A 22054-nucleotide genomic window follows, 5' to 3' on the forward strand; every position below is an offset into this window, starting at 1 on the left:
TGGGCGTTGTTGCAATTAGCAGCAATCTAGAAATTAGAATTATTGCCTTCCGGAGCTATATTTCTACCTAAGTGATTGTTGAGCTATTATTTTAATTCAAAGTGTACTGACTTCGTGCCATTCTCTAATTAACCTGGTGGAGCTGAAGTCATCTGAGTACATTATGAACATGAGTAAATAATTTATTGGGGGAAAAAATGAACCTATTTGCACTTAAAATTTACTGTCCATCTAGAAGACCTGTTTAATGAGCATATTATCTGAGACTATGTGGAATAATTTTCAAAGTTAAATTAGAAGGTGTTAAAAATGACCCCCCTGTGTTATTGGCTTCTTTGCTAGGGCCAAACTTCACATTCTCAGTCGTTGAAGACCTACAACTTGCTCTTATCACCTAAGGGACTAGCCCCCCCTTGACTAGAGAACCTCCAGCTTAGTTCCTGCACAAAAGTGTCCTTTCTCCACAACCTACCTGATGACAATATTGTCAAATGTTGGCAAAGTTTGAGACACCATTTGGAGACCCATCTTTAAAGTTTTCTTGTACAACTGTATCTGGACACTGCCCTCAAGCCAACAGCCAGAGTCTGAAAGTACTTCTCTTCCTTCCTTGCCTTTGCCCTTCAACACGACTCAATCTGATTATACTAATTTGTTACGTAACTTTATTTAGACCACAACATGTCTTTCCTAGTAATTCCATGATTCCAGCACTACTATGGTTTCTTCAGTCAGCCATTACCTGGGAGAATGTCTGCGTGACCCTCCCTAGAGGTCCTGCACCTTTAGCCACGTCCACTCTCTATTCATGCCCATCTTACTTTTCCTCACTTGATCCTCTTTCATTCTATCTTGCTCCTCACCCGCTCTGACCTACCCTGGTAAACAGGGTACTTTGGTACACAGAGTACTTGTGCTCTTGCAGTTCAGCGTAAATATCTCTAGAACTTAATTTAGTGGAGTTGAGGGGTGGGGGGAGTAGTCGCCTGGAAAAAAGCTGAATGGAGAGGGAAATCACGTCAAACATAGTTCTCAACAGGTGATGATTTTCTATAACACTCATCCCTACTGGCAGGAGCCTACATTATACAAAGTGGGGTGGGAGTGGAAATGAGGGGATGCTGTCAGGTTTGGTTGGTGTAGCTTTCCTACAGTCCTGCTCGCTGTGAAAGCACATACTCGTCATAGCAAAAGTGTATGTTACTCATGGAATAGTTTTGCATACTACCAGCCTTAGATACATATTCCCTGCTTCTTGTTAACTCACTAGTTTTGACTTTCTTTTTTTTTTTTTTATTTTTCCTTACCAAACCTACTGCTTATTTAATTAATCCAGATTTCTCTTTGAAATTTTGGAAAGATCCTTAATTTTTAAAACTTTAAACAGAGATGATTGTCAAAATTACTAGTTGGTCTGATATCCTTTTTTTACTGTTCGTTTAAAGCAACATGTCATGTAATATTTACATATTATACGGACTCTGAGTCCATCAGAAAAACTATGCATTTCTTTGTAATTCTGTATTTCAAGAGTACACCACAGGGAGATTTCATACTTGGATGTTTACGTTGGAAAGGTGGACAAAAGGAAGATTCCAATTAAAAAAAAAATGGGACAAAGACGAAATATATATTTAATCACAAAAAAAGGAAAGATTCCAATTGCATGTTACACATAAAATTATTCTACAGACCGATGTGTATCATATTGTAAACACACCTTTGTATACATGTTTGCTGTTCCTGGGAGGAAACATTTATTTTGAAACTGGTTTAGGAGCTACACATGATTGCCAGGTCATGTTTAATGACTGTTCCATATCCACCTATTGTTTTTCTCGACAAAACTCTCTTTTACTCGTTATGTTGCCATCCAGGCAACGTTTCTGAAGAAATGAAATTAAAAGGCATGTTATATTGAAACAAAAATCACCTCACCAAATACAGCAAAGAGAGTATAATAAAAAAAAATATATATATATGATTTTGGTGCTGTACCGTGCGCTACCAATATTTTCCTTCAGGAATTGTGGGATTTCACTGCTTTTATCCTTTTCTTTTCTGGTTTCGTTCTCTGTGTTTGTGTGTTCTCTCCACTCTATAGATATAGAACAAAATCTCAAACTAAACTATCCAAGCAGCCTATTACTGTCAAACTACCTCCCAGAGGAGGTGAAGGAAAGTACTTTTTAGTGGGAAAAGTACATGGTAATCTTAAGATACTGTAAAAGACTAAGAGATGCACTGAGAAATATAATGTATTTACAGATATTTAGATGAAAATTCGTCAGCTTTCTCTCTCGTCAACAATTCATTCATTCATTCATTCAATTTTTATGGATTGATATGCCAGATACTATGTAATTAAACCCTTTGTAATCTTTTTAGGATTAGAAAGTTATGTAGTAAATGTTCACGCTAGAAAGATCTGGATTGTGAGGGGATAAATGACTTCTATTTTATGTTTGTTAACATAATTCAGGCTATTGGCCACGTTTAACTTTATAATCAAGGAAAGACTTCAAATATTGACTAACTTTACATGAGTATACACAACCGCCAGAAGACAAGAAAAACAAAAGGAAAAACTAGAACCACAGAAGGTCCAAGAAAAGAAAGATGGGCCAAAGCAGGAAAGGTAGGAAGCCTACACCAGAGCTGGGGGTGAGGGATGGGGGCAGTGGATGGCAAGGAGGTGGGTGGGGAAAGGGGAGGAGTGTGGACCACGTGACTCTAGGTCTAGGGGGCAGTCCGAGGGTTATAAAAGCTTGCTGGAGCCAAGGGAAAGCATCCTGACGTCCAGCATTGGCACAGGGGCAGAGGCTGGTGATCCACAGCAGCCGCGGGGTCCAGAAAAAGGCTGAAACGCCCAGAAGAGCAGAGATAAGGGCCAAGATGCCGCGCCTGTTCGTGTCCTACCTGCTGGGAGTCTGCCTGCTACTGAGCCAACTCCCCGCAGAGATCCAAGGCCAGAGGAACCAGAAGAAGAATGAGTTTATCAAGCTGTGCGGCTCCGAATTAGCCCTCTACTGGATCCGGCTCTGCGGCAACCTCAACTGGGACAGGATGGCTCTGAGCCCCAAGGAGCCCGGGCTGAGAACAGGAGCCCTTGCAGGTGAGGCCCCGCCCCTGGCCAGTCCGCGTTTCCCATTGGTGGCTGCCAGCGAGCCGCCGACCAATCCGAAGCGCGGCCCGCACTCTGGGCTCCAGACCTCACCGACCGCCAGCGCTCAGCCTGACTCAGGTGCCCGGGGCCTCAAAGTTTGGGCTTTTCCCTCGGAACCTGCATTTCTGGGGAGTGTCTCACGGGGATCTCCCCAGAGAGAGGGGCAGCAGCGGGAACAGCACAGGGTCTCCCTTGGTGCCCTTCACTTCCTGGCAGCCAGGGTGACCGCGGGTAGCCAGGGCTCAGAAGGGGAGGGGGCGGGGAGGCCACAGGGGAGGGGGGGCTGCCCAAAGCCCCGCAGGAGGCAGGGAGGGGCAGCCAGCGGCGGGGACCCGGAGTCCAGCTGTGGGGGCCGGACGGCGCGAATGCTGGTGGCGGGGCCACCTGGACAGGGCATCCTGACTGAGATGGCAGGGCTCACACAGTGGGTGTGAGCTCTTATCCAGCATGGCTGGGCGTCAGGGGGCCAAGAGGCAGGGGCGTTTGCCCTTCAGACAAACACAGCTGCAAAGAACAGAAAGCCCGACTGATGCTTCAAGCATCTGGAAGCTGCAACGGATTATCTTTCAAAGCAAAATCTCAGAATTGAACGCGGCTCAAATCCAGAATGTATTGAAAAAGAAGAAGCAAACACTTGGTTAGCTATAAGGCATTCATAAAGGTAAGTTGGAAGCTAAGTGTAAGTTGCAATGAAAAGTTTCACAGAGGTAGAGGCCCCCTTCCGGGGAACACGTGGAACTTGCACAGTGGACAGAAGGAGAGATGACAGAGGGTCCCGCGGGAATAAGCAAAACCTGGGTCACGCTGGAGTACTGTAAGCTGCCCAGTTATAATAAACCAAGTCGTTCAGCTATCGGGATACTGGCTGAGTCTTTTGATGTGTATGCTATTGAGGCAATGCTTTCCTTCTGTCTATGCAAAATTTTACAGTTTTCCCGATGTTCATCGACGTGTGTTTTCTCTCCCCCCACCCCACTTATTTAACTTAGATATCATGTCATTGACCGACGCCAAAGATACAGAAACCTTAAGTATGCTGCAATCTGCTCCTGCTTCTTCAGAAGAGAGGCAGCCATCGCTGCGAGAGCTACAAGCTGCATTACAGGATGGAAATCTTAACTCTGAAGAATTTAAGGACAATATTCTTACTGGACAAAGTGGAGCCGAAGACAGCAGTCAGTCGGAATTAAAGAACATAGGCTCAGCTAAACATTACCTACAAAAGAGAAGCGCCGGTACTGTAATAGTCGATAGGTGTTGTAACTATGGCTGCTACAGGAAAGAGTTGGCTCGATACTGCTGAGATGGAGAGAATCTGTATTTCGTCTGCTAAGCACCTGTGTGTCTCACCTGTGTTCACATTCACTGATGCCTCTGTCACCCCACTGATTATTGGAATACGAACAATCATCATTAGGGTTTGGGTTTTTAATTTTGCGTGTAAGGAATTATTCCTTGCATTATTGTAGTTACTGCTAATAAATACTTTTCTGCTAAAAAGCGTGTTTTTATTAATGGCATAATTGTTATTGCTGTTTTAATACTATTAACTTAAAATAACACAACCTTTATCACTTTACACACAGTAAGTCAACTTACAAATTGTTTTTAAATAGATAGTAAAACTCTCAACTCTCTTTCTTGCTTTAGTGAGAATGGATTAGTCCACTTTTAAAACTTGTACTTGATACGTTATGATCTGTCACCCACTTTTTCCTCTAGACCTACTGTCCACATGTTCTTTCACTACTTAATATTAAACAAATTATTTGGAGAGCAAATGAAAAATTAAAAATAATTCAACTACACAAAGGTTAACGCTGGCTATAAAAAAAGAACCAAAATGTTTTCATCGATATTAACTCAGGTCAGATACACAAAGAGTCAAAATCTTGGACTTTTCTAATAGACTTTAAAACATTTTTCTGTTGCATTGAGCTTTTAATTACAAACAATTAGATTGGACCCTAAATCAATTGAATTCCGTGGGGGCCATATGAACGCAGCTATTTTTCAAACCGGGGTTCTTCTCTTAATTCTATCATCGAAGACACTAAAAAGTAAACTACGTTTCTTTAAGCAGAAAATAAATACATACATAAAAAGAATAAACATCTCTGTGTCATATATTACAAAAAAGCAGCTTTAGGAAAGAATGCACTTTTTGTTCACTATTGTAGAATTTACAATCCATTTCGGTAAAATAGTAACTGGATTAATATGAAAACTTGTTAGAGTAGTAAATTAACAAAGTTCTCAGTTTAGTGTTTAGCAGTTCCTTCGATAATCCATACACATAAAATCTTGGCAGCATTTATAGAAAAATGCACTTAAACAACAAGTAAATCTCCATCTAAAGCCTATAAATAGAATTTAAAGGGATTAAGACAGCGACTGCCTTATTTCAAATCCTACACATGATTAACAATAATCAGGCCTCTAAAGTTTTTGAAGTCCTCATCAAGACCAACTTGTAAAACTGCGCACGCACAACCTCAGAGGCCATTAGCCATCTCATAATGCCAGGAAGGGTGCTGTCTGAAATGTCCAACCCAAAACAACAAGGGCGCTGACCAGGAAACTTGCAGCCCAGACAGAACAAAGAGGCTTCCCTGGACGCAGAAGACGTCTCCCCAGACCTTGCTCTGGCCACGTACGTCCCTCATCTGCTCCTCCACAAAAGCCCTGGAGGCGGGACCCCTGCTCCAGAATCAGCATTCACTACCTCTGACGACACGGCCATTTTGTAAGTGGGACACTGAGGTCTTTTATCAACACCGGTAACTCAGTGACTTTCATCTTCCAGCACATACCACTACGCCTGGCCTACGGTTGTCTCTATTTTAGAAGGAAACGTGCCCCCAAATGTAACACCGCTGGTCCCTACCTGTGTGAGCTAAGACCCCTACCTTTCTGATTCCTAAAAGACCACGTCTAGGTATAACAGGTATACATTTGGAAGCATTCTCTGCTGTGGCAAAAACTCCCTAACTTCTCCATTTTAAACAAATCAATAGAAATCCACATTCTGTCACTGAGTTGGCAATTCAGCACCACACATTATTCTAATGCAGCTACCCATTAACCTGCGCTTGAAATCCAAAACCACCAAAGCGTTAGGTTGCCGGACCCCCAGTTTTCAGTGACGCCCACCATAACACCTACTGCTCCAGCCTGCAAGGTCCCCAAAATTTAGGTGCCTGTCTCCCTCCTGGGGATCAGCAGAACTTTGCCAAGGGTGCTTGTTTCTCTGCTCAGGGCCCTATTTCCTCAGGTGACCACAGTCATGCCCTCGGAAGCTTTCATCTCGGCAGGGCACTGCCACTGAGCGCTGCACATCGCTGACCCGTTACTTCAGTAGGCCAGGCCTTCAGCCTTTTGGCAGCACGAGGAAACCCCAGGGACCCAAGCCACCCATAGAATCCCCTCACAGACCGCTTATATTAGGTGTGCTAACTTGTTCCTCTGGCTATTCGGATGACAGTAAGAAGTGTGGCCAGAGCGACACAAATTCATCATGACCACTGACAAAAGAAACTGGAAACCTATCTCCCACTGATACGCAGTGGTGTCGCTGAGTCTGAGGTTTAGACGACATTTCTGATTCACAACTTCTCAGTCCACAAGTGTCATGGGCTACAATAATGGACTGCGAACCTCAGGTTACTTTCTCCTTTGGAGGACATCCTCTGGGTACAGCAGCGCTCTGTGCATGTTTTCTGCTCTACCAGGACATGGGGACAGCAGACCCTGAGCTTGAGTGGGTCTGGGCGTTTCCCTTGGTGTTAGGAGAACAGAATGCAGGACGTGAGTACATGAAGTCAAGTCCTAGGGAAGACTGGCAATCTGGGCTTCTAGCTTGGTGAGGGTTTCAAAAAAATGTAAAAGACAGCTGTTCAATATATGTGAAATCAATAGATCAGAGATGCGATAATAATAGACACGGAAATGTAATAAGGGAGGTCTGTGAGAAGCTATCAGGACGTGAGGGTAGTGTGGTTGGGCTTTGAGGAATACAGGTGACTGTTTTTCCTTATCTTCCCACCATTCCTACAACCATTAATTTTCTGCTGATGAAGATCCGATTTATGTAGGAAAACCAACTCTATCCACCAAGGATATGGAACGAGAGAGAGAGAGAGAGCGAGGGAGAGAGAGAGAGAGGTAGAGACAGAGAGAAGCAGAGAGAGAGAGACAGACAAACACAAAGAGACACAGAGAGAACGGACAAAGAGAGAGACTACACACTAACAACCCAATATGGACTCTGAGACACTCAACTGTTACACATCCTCTCAAAATACTCCAGAGAAAACTTGGCCTGTGCAATGCTTTTCTCTTCACCTTCAAGGAACTAAGAATTTTGAAATGAGTCCAACTAATGCTACGCATTTCAGACTAGCAATAATAAAAAACACCTGGCGTTGTATACACGTGTGCCTCTCGATAGTTACTGGCTGAATTCAAGAGCCAAGAGACACACACGGTACGGGACTGACCTTCCATCCAGCTCCCTTGTCTGACCCTGCACCTTAGGAAACAGCCTGGAAGTTGAATGAGGCAGGCAAAGGGGGTTCTGTTCAACTTCTGACTTTTATAAATTCTATTCAGCAATTCAAGCGGAGACATCAATTTCCCACTAGAACAGGAATGTTGTTGGAAAAAAAATTACTTTTAAAATTAAAAGTTAAAAATTAAAAAAAAATTAAAATTAAAAATTACTTTTAAATTGTACATTAATGGTATTGACTTTATAGGCCAGGTCCTGTGATTCAGAATTGGATATGGAGGATTTCATTAAAGAGTATTCATGCTGATTGGAGAAAAGTACTCCAGTGAGCTGCTGTGGTAATGCCAGTGAGCTTAGAGCAGGGTGTCAAGGCCAAATCAAACAAACTCACAGACAGCAGGGTGGTTACCAGCTTGGAAGCAGTGTCTGGGGAGGATGACAGGGGTCCAGGGAATCAAATATATAGCAACAGAGGGAGACTAGACTTGGGTGGTGAGTACACAGTGCAATATACAAATAAAGCATTATACAATGGTACACTTGAAACTCACATAATGGCATTAACCAATATGCCCCCAACAGATTTCACTTTGGCTCGAACCTTTAGACAAGTTACAAAATACATCTCCCTTTCCATAGTACACATTTTTCACCACATTTAGTAGCATGCCCTGATATTAAAGACATGATGAGCTCTTTACAATACATTTAAAGTACTGCATAACCCACTTATGGTCAAACCAAGTATATTTAAAAGTTTCACGTTTTCATTTCTTCAGGATTGCGGTAAGTCACATATTCAATGGAATTATTCCAAAAATGTTTTACCAGATTCTTCGGGCAGTGGCTACGTGATAGTTTTCCAACTATTTGGCACACAGTAGTCAACTTGGGACTTTTAAAGATACTGATGCCTGCTTTGCATACCAGAATACAGAGGTTGAATTGTTTGGGCAGAGAACGCAGGCAGGAGGCGCTCTTAAAGCTCCCCAGGTGATTCTAATGTGCTGCGGCATTGGGAAAACTTTGCACTGGGCTCAGGGCCCAGGGTGGGCGTGGGAGCTATGGTACACTGTGGAATCGGAGGGATCAATCATTCCACATGGAGAAAGATTCTACAGAAGGATAAGAAGTATCCTGGGGCACTCGTACAGAATTGCCCAAGAGTTTAAGAGTTTCAAAAAATGTGCAGAGGGAGCCATTTAATGGCCAGGGCACCCAGTGCACAGATAACTACCTGAACTTTGGCCCACTGAGCTGACGGTGGGGTCCAGTCGTGGTCAGGGACATCCTGACTAAGGGACACGGGGCAGCAACATACATGGCGGTGAGCTCACCTGGGAAGGACATGAATTCCCATTTCTGTTCCGTCAGTTGATCCCAAGGGAGTCCCGAGGTGCCAAGGGGTCGGCTCCGAGGACAGGGAAGGCTACCTGCTCCTTTGAGTCCAGCTTTGGCTCCGTCCTGCAGCAGACAGTCCTCAGGAGCCATGTTGAGCTCGCGGCGTGCTGCTTTCATGACCCAAGTCATAACGGTCAGCTCCGTCTGGCGGGTCGCAGGCTCCAGGACAGCCTCTATTTCCAGGAGAGGCTAAGAACGTGGCCAGCAAGTGCTGTTCTAACGGCATAGAATGCAAGGCCTCACAGGGCAGTTTCTTGCCTCACAAGTCCATGGGGCAACTTATGGCCATTTGAGGTGGCGCATAGGCATGAAAAGAGGTGACTGCAGCCTCTCCAGTGAAGGAATCTCAGAGGGCACAGACGGAAGTGCCTGTATTTCTAAGTGGACAGATTCTAGAGCCTTTTGTGAAGGGGGCCCATTCCAGGTGGGCTGATGTATAAGTCACAACATCCGTGAGAATCTGTAATATTGTAAATACGGACTGTTGGGCCTCCACGACCCAACAAGTCTTAAAGTTGCTGGACGTGTATCAATATTGTGGGGCCCAAGAAGGTCAATAGAGGTTTCTTGAGAGGCAGGGATGGAGCAGCCGTCAGTTTACCACATAATTTTCAGGAATTTTAGAAAGGTGGTGGGGTCTTGCCCTATGTGAGCGGCAAGGGCCCACCCATCCCTTTCGTGAGCTCCTTTGCATGTTCTCAGTGAGTGGGTCAAACAAATCTCCTCTGACGAGGACGCCATCAATGTGACGTCAGCTGTGCTCCTGGAGGAAGATAAATACAGTTAAGATCTTGCCTGTAGAGACTATTCTTGATGGCAGGCTGCTGAGTACCCCACGCTGAGTGTGTATTGTGTCCCAGCAGAGGCGAAGGCAAGATGCAGCTGGGAGGCTCTGGGAATAGGCACTGAACAGAACGCAGCACCAAATCTATGCTATCACATGACTTACCAGTTGCTGAATGGGTGGAATAAGTAATTACAAACCTATTGAGTACTGGCTATTGGGGCACATGTTCGGTTTTGTCTTTAAAAAGGATTCTTTGGATCTTTCTATTGGTTTTTCAGAACATGAAATGCGTATGTGTGCATGGCTTTAAAGAGGTTTGTTCGTTTGCTTTTTTGTTTTAAGAACACGGCATGTCTTCTAGTTGTGCCTGTAAAGGCGGTGAAGCCTGCATTTGCCTGTTAACCTTAGCCATAGAGTAGCGCAGCCCTGGCACGTGTGCGACACAGATCTGCACATGTTACTTGACTACTCTCAACTTGCCTCCTGGCTCTGAAAATCGGGAGAATGGCCACTTCACTGGACAGCTGTGAGCACACTGAGACCCTCTAGGCAAAGTCAAAAAATGGCCCTCCGTAAATTTACATTTTAAAGGAGCAATTACTTTGGAGAAGAGCTTGCAAATGTATTATTTTCTGCAAGGACAGTCAACCCACGAAAACACCTCAAACCTCAGTTTTGAAAACCCTCTCCCAAACTGCTCGGCCTGATGAAAACCTGTCGAAAAGCACTACTTCTGGCCCTCCAATAGCCAGGGGCAGGTTGTTTGTTTGTTTGTTGAAGAATTACACAATGTTGAGCATTTGACCAATGCTCCGTGGGCGTTGTTGCAATTAGCAGCAATCTAGAAATTAGAATTATTGCCTTCCGGAGCTATATTTCTACCTAAGTGATTGTTGAGCTATTATTTTAATTCAAAGTGTACTGACTTCGTGCCATTCTCTAATTAACCTGGTGGAGCTGAAGTCATCTGAGTACATTATGAACATGAGTAAATAATTTATTGGGGGAAAAAATGAACCTATTTGCACTTAAAATTTACTGTCCATCTAGAAGACCTGTTTAATGAGCATATTATCTGAGACTATGTGGAATAATTTTCAAAGTTAAATTAGAAGGTGTTAAAAATGACCCCCCTGTGTTATTGGCTTCTTTGCTAGGGCCAAACTTCACATTCTCAGTCGTTGAAGACCTACAACTTGCTCTTATCACCTAAGGGACTAGCCCCCCTTGACTAGAGAACCTCCAGCTTAGTTCCTGCACAAAAGTGTCCTTTCTCCACAACCTACCTGATGACAATATTGTCAAATGTTGGCAAAGTTTGAGACACCATTTGGAGACCCATCTTTAAAGTTTTCTTGTACAACTGTATCTGGACACTGCCCTCAAGCCAACAGCCAGAGTCTGAAAGTACTTCTCTTCCTTCCTTGCCTTTGCCCTTCAACACGACTCAATCTGATTATACTAATTTGTTACGTAACTTTATTTAGACCACAACATGTCTTTCCTAGTAATTCCATGATTCCAGCACTACTATGGTTTCTTCAGTCAGCCATTACCTGGGAGAATGTCTGCGTGACCCTCCCTAGAGGTCCTGCACCTTTAGCCACGTCCACTCTCTATTCATGCCCATCTTACTTTTCCTCACTTGATCCTCTTTCATTCTATCTTGCTCCTCACCCGCTCTGACCTACCCTGGTAAACAGGGTACTTTGGTACACAGAGTACTTGTGCTCTTGCAGTTCAGCGTAAATATCTCTAGAACTTAATTTAGTGGAGTTGAGGGGTGGGGGGAGTAGTCGCCTGGAAAAAAGCTGAATGGAGAGGGAAATCACGTCAAACATAGTTCTCAACAGGTGATGATTTTCTATAACACTCATCCCTACTGGCAGGAGCCTACATTATACAAAGTGGGGTGGGAGTGGAAATGAGGGGATGCTGTCAGGTTTGGTTGGTGTAGCTTTCCTACAGTCCTGCTCGCTGTGAAAGCACATACTCGTCATAGCAAAAGTGTATGTTACTCATGGAATAGTTTTGCATACTACCAGCCTTAGATACATATTCCCTGCTTCTTGTTAACTCACTAGTTTTGACTTTCTTTTTTTTTTTTTTATTTTTCCTTACCAAACCTACTGCTTATTTAATTAATCCAGATTTCTCTTTGAAATTTTGGAAAGATCCTTAATTTTTAAAACTTTAAACAGAGATGATTGTCAAAATTACTAGTTGGTCTGATATCCTTTTTTTACTGTTCGTTTAAAGCAACATGTCATGTAATATTTACATATTATACGGACTCTGAGTCCATCAGAAAAACTATGCATTTCTTTGTAATTCTGTATTTCAAGAGTACACCACAGGGAGATTTCATACTTGGATGTTTACGTTGGAAAGGTGGACAAAAGGAAGATTCCAATTAAAAAAAAAATGGGACAAAGACGAAATATATATTTAATCACAAAAAAAGGAAAGATTCCAATTGCATGTTACACATAAAATTATTCTACAGACCGATGTGTATCATATTGTAAACACACCTTTGTATACATGTTTGCTGTTCCTGGGAGGAAACATTTATTTTGAAACTGGTTTAGGAGCTACACATGATTGCCAGGTCATGTTTAATGACTGTTCCATATCCACCTATTGTTTTTCTCGACAAAACTCTCTTTTACTCGTTATGTTGCCATCCAGGCAACGTTTCTGAAGAAATGAAATTAAAAGGCATGTTATATTGAAACAAAAATCACCTCACCAAATACAGCAAAGAGAGTATAATAAAAAAAAATATATATATATGATTTTGGTGCTGTACCGTGCGCTACCAATATTTTCCTTCAGGAATTGTGGGATTTCACTGCTTTTATCCTTTTCTTTTCTGGTTTCGTTCTCTGTGTTTGTGTGTTCTCTCCACTCTATAGATATAGAACAAAATCTCAAACTAAACTATCCAAGCAGCCTATTACTGTCAAACTACCTCCCAGAGGAGGTGAAGGAAAGTACTTTTTAGTGGGAAAAGTACATGGTAATCTTAAGATACTGTAAAAGACTAAGAGATGCACTGAGAAATATAATGTATTTACAGATATTTAGATGAAAATTCGTCAGCTTTCTCTCTCGTCAACAATTCATTCATTCATTCATTCAATTTTTATGGATTGATATGCCAGATACTATGTAATTAAACCCTTTGTAATCTTTTTAGGATTAGAAAGTTATGTAGTAAATGTTCACGCTAGAAAGATCTGGATTGTGAGGGGATAAATGACTTCTATTTTATGTTTGTTAACATAATTCAGGCTATTGGCCACGTTTAACTTTATAATCAAGGAAAGACTTCAAATATTGACTAACTTTACATGAGTATACACAACCGCCAGAAGACAAGAAAAACAAAAGGAAAAACTAGAACCACAGAAGGTCCAAGAAAAGAAAGATGGGCCAAAGCAGGAAAGGTAGGAAGCCTACACCAGAGCTGGGGGTGAGGGATGGGGGCAGTGGATGGCAAGGAGGTGGGTGGGGAAAGGGGAGGAGTGTGGACCACGTGACTCTAGGTCTAGGGGGCAGTCCGAGGGTTATAAAAGCTTGCTGGAGCCAAGGGAAAGCATCCTGACGTCCAGCATTGGCACAGGGGCAGAGGCTGGTGATCCACAGCAGCCGCGGGGTCCAGAAAAAGGCTGAAACGCCCAGAAGAGCAGAGATAAGGGCCAAGATGCCGCGCCTGTTCGTGTCCTACCTGCTGGGAGTCTGCCTGCTACTGAGCCAACTCCCCGCAGAGATCCAAGGCCAGAGGAACCAGAAGAAGAATGAGTTTATCAAGCTGTGCGGCTCCGAATTAGCCCTCTACTGGATCCGGCTCTGCGGCAACCTCAACTGGGACAGGATGGCTCTGAGCCCCAAGGAGCCCGGGCTGAGAACAGGAGCCCTTGCAGGTGAGGCCCCGCCCCTGGCCAGTCCGCGTTTCCCATTGGTGGCTGCCAGCGAGCCGCCGACCAATCCGAAGCGCGGCCCGCACTCTGGGCTCCAGACCTCACCGACCGCCAGCGCTCAGCCTGACTCAGGTGCCCGGGGCCTCAAAGTTTGGGCTTTTCCCTCGGAACCTGCATTTCTGGGGAGTGTCTCACGGGGATCTCCCCAGAGAGAGGGGCAGCAGCGGGAACAGCACAGGGTCTCCCTTGGTGCCCTTCACTTCCTGGCAGCCAGGGTGACCGCGGGTAGCCAGGGCTCAGAAGGGGAGGGGGCGGGGAGGCCACAGGGGAGGGGGGGCTGCCCAAAGCCCCGCAGGAGGCAGGGAGGGGCAGCCAGCGGCGGGGACCCGGAGTCCAGCTGTGGGGGCCGGACGGCGCGAATGCTGGTGGCGGGGCCACCTGGACAGGGCATCCTGACTGAGATGGCAGGGCTCACACAGTGGGTGTGAGCTCTTATCCAGCATGGCTGGGCGTCAGGGGGCCAAGAGGCAGGGGCGTTTGCCCTTCAGACAAACACAGCTGCAAAGAACAGAAAGCCCGACTGATGCTTCAAGCATCTGGAAGCTGCAACGGATTATCTTTCAAAGCAAAATCTCAGAATTGAACGCGGCTCAAATCCAGAATGTATTGAAAAAGAAGAAGCAAACACTTGGTTAGCTATAAGGCATTCATAAAGGTAAGTTGGAAGCTAAGTGTAAGTTGCAATGAAAAGTTTCACAGAGGTAGAGGCCCCCTTCCGGGGAACACGTGGAACTTGCACAGTGGACAGAAGGAGAGATGACAGAGGGTCCCGCGGGAATAAGCAAAACCTGGGTCACGCTGGAGTACTGTAAGCTGCCCAGTTATAATAAACCAAGTCGTTCAGCTATCGGGATACTGGCTGAGTCTTTTGATGTGTATGCTATTGAGGCAATGCTTTCCTTCTGTCTATGCAAAATTTTACAGTTTTCCCGATGTTCATCGACGTGTGTTTTCTCTCCCCCCACCCCACTTATTTAACTTAGATATCATGTCATTGACCGACGCCAAAGATACAGAAACCTTAAGTATGCTGCAATCTGCTCCTGCTTCTTCAGAAGAGAGGCAGCCATCGCTGCGAGAGCTACAAGCTGCATTACAGGATGGAAATCTTAACTCTGAAGAATTTAAGGACAATATTCTTACTGGACAAAGTGGAGCCGAAGACAGCAGTCAGTCGGAATTAAAGAACATAGGCTCAGCTAAACATTACCTACAAAAGAGAAGCGCCGGTACTGTAATAGTCGATAGGTGTTGTAACTATGGCTGCTACAGGAAAGAGTTGGCTCGATACTGCTGAGATGGAGAGAATCTGTATTTCGTCTGCTAAGCACCTGTGTGTCTCACCTGTGTTCACATTCACTGATGCCTCTGTCACCCCACTGATTATTGGAATACGAACAATCATCATTAGGGTTTGGGTTTTTAATTTTGCGTGTAAGGAATTATTCCTTGCATTATTGTAGTTACTGCTAATAAATACTTTTCTGCTAAAAAGCGTGTTTTTATTAATGGCATAATTGTTATTGCTGTTTTAATACTATTAACTTAAAATAACACAACCTTTATCACTTTACACACAGTAAGTCAACTTACAAATTGTTTTTAAATAGATAGTAAAACTCTCAACTCTCTTTCTTGCTTTAGTGAGAATGGATTAGTCCACTTTTAAAACTTGTACTTGATACGTTATGATCTGTCACCCACTTTTTCCTCTAGACCTACTGTCCACATGTTCTTTCACTACTTAATATTAAACAAATTATTTGGAGAGCAAATGAAAAATTAAAAATAATTCAACTACACAAAGGTTAACGCTGGCTATAAAAAAAGAACCAAAATGTTTTCATCGATATTAACTCAGGTCAGATACACAAAGAGTCAAAATCTTGGACTTTTCTAATAGACTTTAAAACATTTTTCTGTTGCATTGAGCTTTTAATTACAAACAATTAGATTGGACCCTAAATCAATTGAATTCCGTGGGGGCCATATGAACGCAGCTATTTTTCAAACCGGGGTTCTTCTCTTAATTCTATCATCGAAGACACTAAAAAGTAAACTACGTTTCTTTAAGCAGAAAATAAATACATACATAAAAAGAATAAACATCTCTGTGTCATATATTACAAAAAAGCAGCTTTAGGAAAGAATGCACTTTTTGTTCACTATTGTAGAATTTACAATCCATTTCGGTAAAATAGTAACTGGATTAATATGAAAACTTGTTAGAGTAGTAAATTAACAAAGTTCTCAGTTTAGTGTTTAGCAGTTCCTTCGATAATCCATACACATAAAATCTTGGCAGCATTTATAGAAAAATGCACTTAAACAACAAGTAAATCTCCATCTAAAGCCTATAAATAGAATTTAAAGGGATTAAGACAGCGACTGCCTTATTTCAAATCCTACACATGATTAACAATAATCAGGCCTCTAAAGTTTTTGAAGTCCTCATCAAGACCAACTTGTAAAACTGCGCACGCACAACCTCAGAGGCCATTAGCCATCTCATAATGCCAGGAAGGGTGCTGTCTGAAATGTCCAACCCAAAACAACAAGGGCGCTGACCAGGAAACTTGCAGCCCAGACAGAACAAAGAGGCTTCCCTGGACGCAGAAGACGTCTCCCCAGACCTTGCTCTGGCCACGTACGTCCCTCATCTGCTCCTCCACAAAAGCCCTGGAGGCGGGACCCCTGCTCCAGAATCAGCATTCACTACCTCTGACGACACGGCCATTTTGTAAGTGGGACACTGAGGTCTTTTATCAACACCGGTAACTCAGTGACTTTCATCTTCCAGCACATACCACTACGCCTGGCCTACGGTTGTCTCTATTTTAGAAGGAAACGTGCCCCCAAATGTAACACCGCTGGTCCCTACCTGTGTGAGCTAAGACCCCTACCTTTCTGATTCCTAAAAGACCACGTCTAGGTATAACAGGTATACATTTGGAAGCATTCTCTGCTGTGGCAAAAACTCCCTAACTTCTCCATTTTAAACAAATCAATAGAAATCCACATTCTGTCACTGAGTTGGCAATTCAGCACCACACATTATTCTAATGCAGCTACCCATTAACCTGCGCTTGAAATCCAAAACCACCAAAGCGTTAGGTTGCCGGACCCCCAGTTTTCAGTGACGCCCACCATAACACCTACTGCTCCAGCCTGCAAGGTCCCCAAAATTTAGGTGCCTGTCTCCCTCCTGGGGATCAGCAGAACTTTGCCAAGGGTGCTTGTTTCTCTGCTCAGGGCCCTATTTCCTCAGGTGACCACAGTCATGCCCTCGGAAGCTTTCATCTCGGCAGGGCACTGCCACTGAGCGCTGCACATCGCTGACCCGTTACTTCAGTAGGCCAGGCCTTCAGCCTTTTGGCAGCACGAGGAAACCCCAGGGACCCAAGCCACCCATAGAATCCCCTCACAGACCGCTTATATTAGGTGTGCTAACTTGTTCCTCTGGCTATTCGGATGACAGTAAGAAGTGTGGCCAGAGCGACACAAATTCATCATGACCACTGACAAAAGAAACTGGAAACCTATCTCCCACTGATACGCAGTGGTGTCGCTGAGTCTGAGGTTTAGACGACATTTCTGATTCACAACTTCTCAGTCCACAAGTGTCATGGGCTACAATAATGGACTGCGAACCTCAGGTTACTTTCTCCTTTGGAGGACATCCTCTGGGTACAGCAGCGCTCTGTGCATGTTTTCTGCTCTACCAGGACATGGGGACAGCAGACCCTGAGCTTGAGTGGGTCTGGGCGTTTCCCTTGGTGTTAGGAGAACAGAATGCAGGACGTGAGTACATGAAGTCAAGTCCTAGGGAAGACTGGCAATCTGGGCTTCTAGCTTGGTGAGGGTTTCAAAAAAATGTAAAAGACAGCTGTTCAATATATGTGAAATCAATAGATCAGAGATGCGATAATAATAGACACGGAAATGTAATAAGGGAGGTCTGTGAGAAGCTATCAGGACGTGAGGGTAGTGTGGTTGGGCTTTGAGGAATACAGGTGACTGTTTTTCCTTATCTTCCCACCATTCCTACAACCATTAATTTTCTGCTGATGAAGATCCGATTTATGTAGGAAAACCAACTCTATCCACCAAGGATATGGAACGAGAGAGAGAGAGAGAGCGAGGGAGAGAGAGAGAGAGGTAGAGACAGAGAGAAGCAGAGAGAGAGAGACAGACAAACACAAAGAGACACAGAGAGAACGGACAAAGAGAGAGACTACACACTAACAACCCAATATGGACTCTGAGACACTCAACTGTTACACATCCTCTCAAAATACTCCAGAGAAAACTTGGCCTGTGCAATGCTTTTCTCTTCACCTTCAAGGAACTAAGAATTTTGAAATGAGTCCAACTAATGCTACGCATTTCAGACTAGCAATAATAAAAAACACCTGGCGTTGTATACACGTGTGCCTCTCGATAGTTACTGGCTGAATTCAAGAGCCAAGAGACACACACGGTACGGGACTGACCTTCCATCCAGCTCCCTTGTCTGACCCTGCACCTTAGGAAACAGCCTGGAAGTTGAATGAGGCAGGCAAAGGGGGTTCTGTTCAACTTCTGACTTTTATAAATTCTATTCAGCAATTCAAGCGGAGACATCAATTTCCCACTAGAACAGGAATGTTGTTGGAAAAAAAATTACTTTTAAAATTAAAAGTTAAAAATTAAAAAAAAATTAAAATTAAAAATTACTTTTAAATTGTACATTAATGGTATTGACTTTATAGGCCAGGTCCTGTGATTCAGAATTGGATATGGAGGATTTCATTAAAGAGTATTCATGCTGATTGGAGAAAAGTACTCCAGTGAGCTGCTGTGGTAATGCCAGTGAGCTTAGAGCAGGGTGTCAAGGCCAAATCAAACAAACTCACAGACAGCAGGGTGGTTACCAGCTTGGAAGCAGTGTCTGGGGAGGATGACAGGGGTCCAGGGAATCAAATATATAGCAACAGAGGGAGACTAGACTTGGGTGGTGAGTACACAGTGCAATATACAAATAAAGCATTATACAATGGTACACTTGAAACTCACATAATGGCATTAACCAATATGCCCCCAACAGATTTCACTTTGGCTCGAACCTTTAGACAAGTTACAAAATACATCTCCCTTTCCATAGTACACATTTTTCACCACATTTAGTAGCATGCCCTGATATTAAAGACATGATGAGCTCTTTACAATACATTTAAAGTACTGCATAACCCACTTATGGTCAAACCAAGTATATTTAAAAGTTTCACGTTTTCATTTCTTCAGGATTGCGGTAAGTCACATATTCAATGGAATTATTCCAAAAATGTTTTACCAGATTCTTCGGGCAGTGGCTACGTGATAGTTTTCCAACTATTTGGCACACAGTAGTCAACTTGGGACTTTTAAAGATACTGATGCCTGCTTTGCATACCAGAATACAGAGGTTGAATTGTTTGGGCAGAGAACGCAGGCAGGAGGCGCTCTTAAAGCTCCCCAGGTGATTCTAATGTGCTGCGGCATTGGGAAAACTTTGCACTGGGCTCAGGGCCCAGGGTGGGCGTGGGAGCTATGGTACACTGTGGAATCGGAGGGATCAATCATTCCACATGGAGAAAGATTCTACAGAAGGATAAGAAGTATCCTGGGGCACTCGTACAGAATTGCCCAAGAGTTTAAGAGTTTCAAAAAATGTGCAGAGGGAGCCATTTAATGGCCAGGGCACCCAGTGCACAGATAACTACCTGAACTTTGGCCCACTGAGCTGACGGTGGGGTCCAGTCGTGGTCAGGGACATCCTGACTAAGGGACACGGGGCAGCAACATACATGGCGGTGAGCTCACCTGGGAAGGACATGAATTCCCATTTCTGTTCCGTCAGTTGATCCCAAGGGAGTCCCGAGGTGCCAAGGGGTCGGCTCCGAGGACAGGGAAGGCTACCTGCTCCTTTGAGTCCAGCTTTGGCTCCGTCCTGCAGCAGACAGTCCTCAGGAGCCATGTTGAGCTCGCGGCGTGCTGCTTTCATGACCCAAGTCATAACGGTCAGCTCCGTCTGGCGGGTCGCAGGCTCCAGGACAGCCTCTATTTCCAGGAGAGGCTAAGAACGTGGCCAGCAAGTGCTGTTCTAACGGCATAGAATGCAAGGCCTCACAGGGCAGTTTCTTGCCTCACAAGTCCATGGGGCAACTTATGGCCATTTGAGGTGGCGCATAGGCATGAAAAGAGGTGACTGCAGCCTCTCCAGTGAAGGAATCTCAGAGGGCACAGACGGAAGTGCCTGTATTTCTAAGTGGACAGATTCTAGAGCCTTTTGTGAAGGGGGCCCATTCCAGGTGGGCTGATGTATAAGTCACAACATCCGTGAGAATCTGTAATATTGTAAATACGGACTGTTGGGCCTCCACGACCCAACAAGTCTTAAAGTTGCTGGACGTGTATCAATATTGTGGGGCCCAAGAAGGTCAATAGAGGTTTCTTGAGAGGCAGGGATGGAGCAGCCGTCAGTTTACCACATAATTTTCAGGAATTTTAGAAAGGTGGTGGGGTCTTGCCCTATGTGAGCGGCAAGGGCCCACCCATCCCTTTCGTGAGCTCCTTTGCATGTTCTCAGTGAGTGGGTCAAACAAATCTCCTCTGACGAGGACGCCATCAATGTGACGTCAGCTGTGCTCCTGGAGGAAGATAAATACAGTTAAGATCTTGCCTGTAGAGACTATTCTTGATGGCAGGCTGCTGAGTACCCCACGCTGAGTGTGTATTGTGTCCCAGCAGAGGCGAAGGCAAGATGCAGCTGGGAGGCTCTGGGAATAGGCACTGAACAGAACGCAGCACCAAATCTATGCTATCACATGACTTACCAGTTGCTGAATGGGTGGAATAAGTAATTACAAACCTATTGAGTACTGGCTATTGGGGCACATGTTCGGTTTTGTCTTTAAAAAGGATTCTTTGGATCTTTCTATTGGTTTTTCAGAACATGAAATGCGTATGTGTGCATGGCTTTAAAGAGGTTTGTTCGTTTGCTTTTTTGTTTTAAGAACACGGCATGTCTTCTAGTTGTGCCTGTAAAGGCGGTGAAGCCTGCATTTGCCTGTTAACCTTAGCCATAGAGTAGCGCAGCCCTGGCACGTGTGCGACACAGATCTGCACATGTTACTTGACTACTCTCAACTTGCCTCCTGGCTCTGAAAATCGGGAGAATGGCCACTTCACTGGACAGCTGTGAGCACACTGAGACCCTCTAGGCAAAGTCAAAAAATGGCCCTCCGTAAATTTACATTTTAAAGGAGCAATTACTTTGGAGAAGAGCTTGCAAATGTATTATTTTCTGCAAGGACAGTCAACCCACGAAAACACCTCAAACCTCAGTTTTGAAAACCCTCTCCCAAACTGCTCGGCCTGATGAAAACCTGTCGAAAAGCACTACTTCTGGCCCTCCAATAGCCAGGGGCAGGTTGTTTGTTTGTTTGTTGAAGAATTACACAATGTTGAGCATTTGACCAATGCTCCGTGGGCGTTGTTGCAATTAGCAGCAATCTAGAAATTAGAATTATTGCCTTCCGGAGCTATATTTCTACCTAAGTGATTGTTGAGCTATTATTTTAATTCAAAGTGTACTAACTTCGTGCCATTCTCTAATTAACCTGGTGGAGCTGAAGTCATCTGAGTACATTATGAACATGAGTAAATAATTTATTGGGGGAAAAAATGAACCTATTTGCACTTAAAATTTACTGTCCATCTAGAAGACCTGTTTAATGAGCATATTATCTGAGACTATGTGGAATAATTTTCAAAGTTAAATTAGAAGGTGTTAAAAATGACCCCCCTGTGTTATTGGCTTCTTTGCTAGGGCCAAACTTCACATTCTCAGTCGTTGAAGACCTACAACTTGCTCTTATCACCTAAGGGACTAGCCCCCCTTGACTAGAGAACCTCCAGCTTAGTTCCTGCACAAAAGTGTCCTTTCTCCACAACCTACCTGATGACAATATTGTCAAATGTTGGCAAAGTTTGAGACACCATTTGGAGACCCATCTTTAAAGTTTTCTTGTACAACTGTATCTGGACACTGCCCTCAAGCCAACAGCCAGAGTCTGAAAGTACTTCTCTTCCTTCCTTGCCTTTGCCCTTCAACACGACTCAATCTGATTATACTAATTTGTTACGTAACTTTATTTAGACCACAACATGTCTTTCCTAGTAAT

The 22054-nt window shown here is 44.1% G+C and overlaps 2 protein-coding genes across 2 annotated transcripts; both read left to right on the top strand.

Moving 5' to 3' along the window:
- Positions 1–2895: 2895 nt before the first annotated feature.
- On the top strand, positions 2896–4469 carry LOC308504850 (prorelaxin-like; the record flags this gene model as incomplete). The annotated part of the gene is made up of 2 exons (XM_081066229.1): positions 2896–3115; positions 4156–4469. 2 exons carry the CDS (start codon positions 2896–2898, stop codon positions 4467–4469), a joined length of 534 nt encoding a protein of 177 aa, XP_080922355.1.
- A 9104-nt stretch (positions 4470–13573) lies between these two features.
- Positions 13574–15147, top strand: LOC308504771 (prorelaxin-like; the record flags this gene model as incomplete). Its single annotated transcript, XM_081066018.1, has 2 exons — positions 13574–13793; positions 14834–15147. The coding sequence occupies 2 exons, from the start codon at positions 13574–13576 to the stop codon at positions 15145–15147; spliced, it is 534 nt and encodes a 177-aa protein (XP_080922144.1).
- Positions 15148–22054: the final 6907 nt, after the last annotated feature.

Source organism: Rhinolophus hipposideros (genome assembly GCF_964194185.1).
Source record: "Rhinolophus hipposideros genome assembly, chromosome: 11".
NCBI lineage: Eukaryota > Metazoa > Chordata > Mammalia > Chiroptera > Rhinolophidae > Rhinolophus > Rhinolophus hipposideros.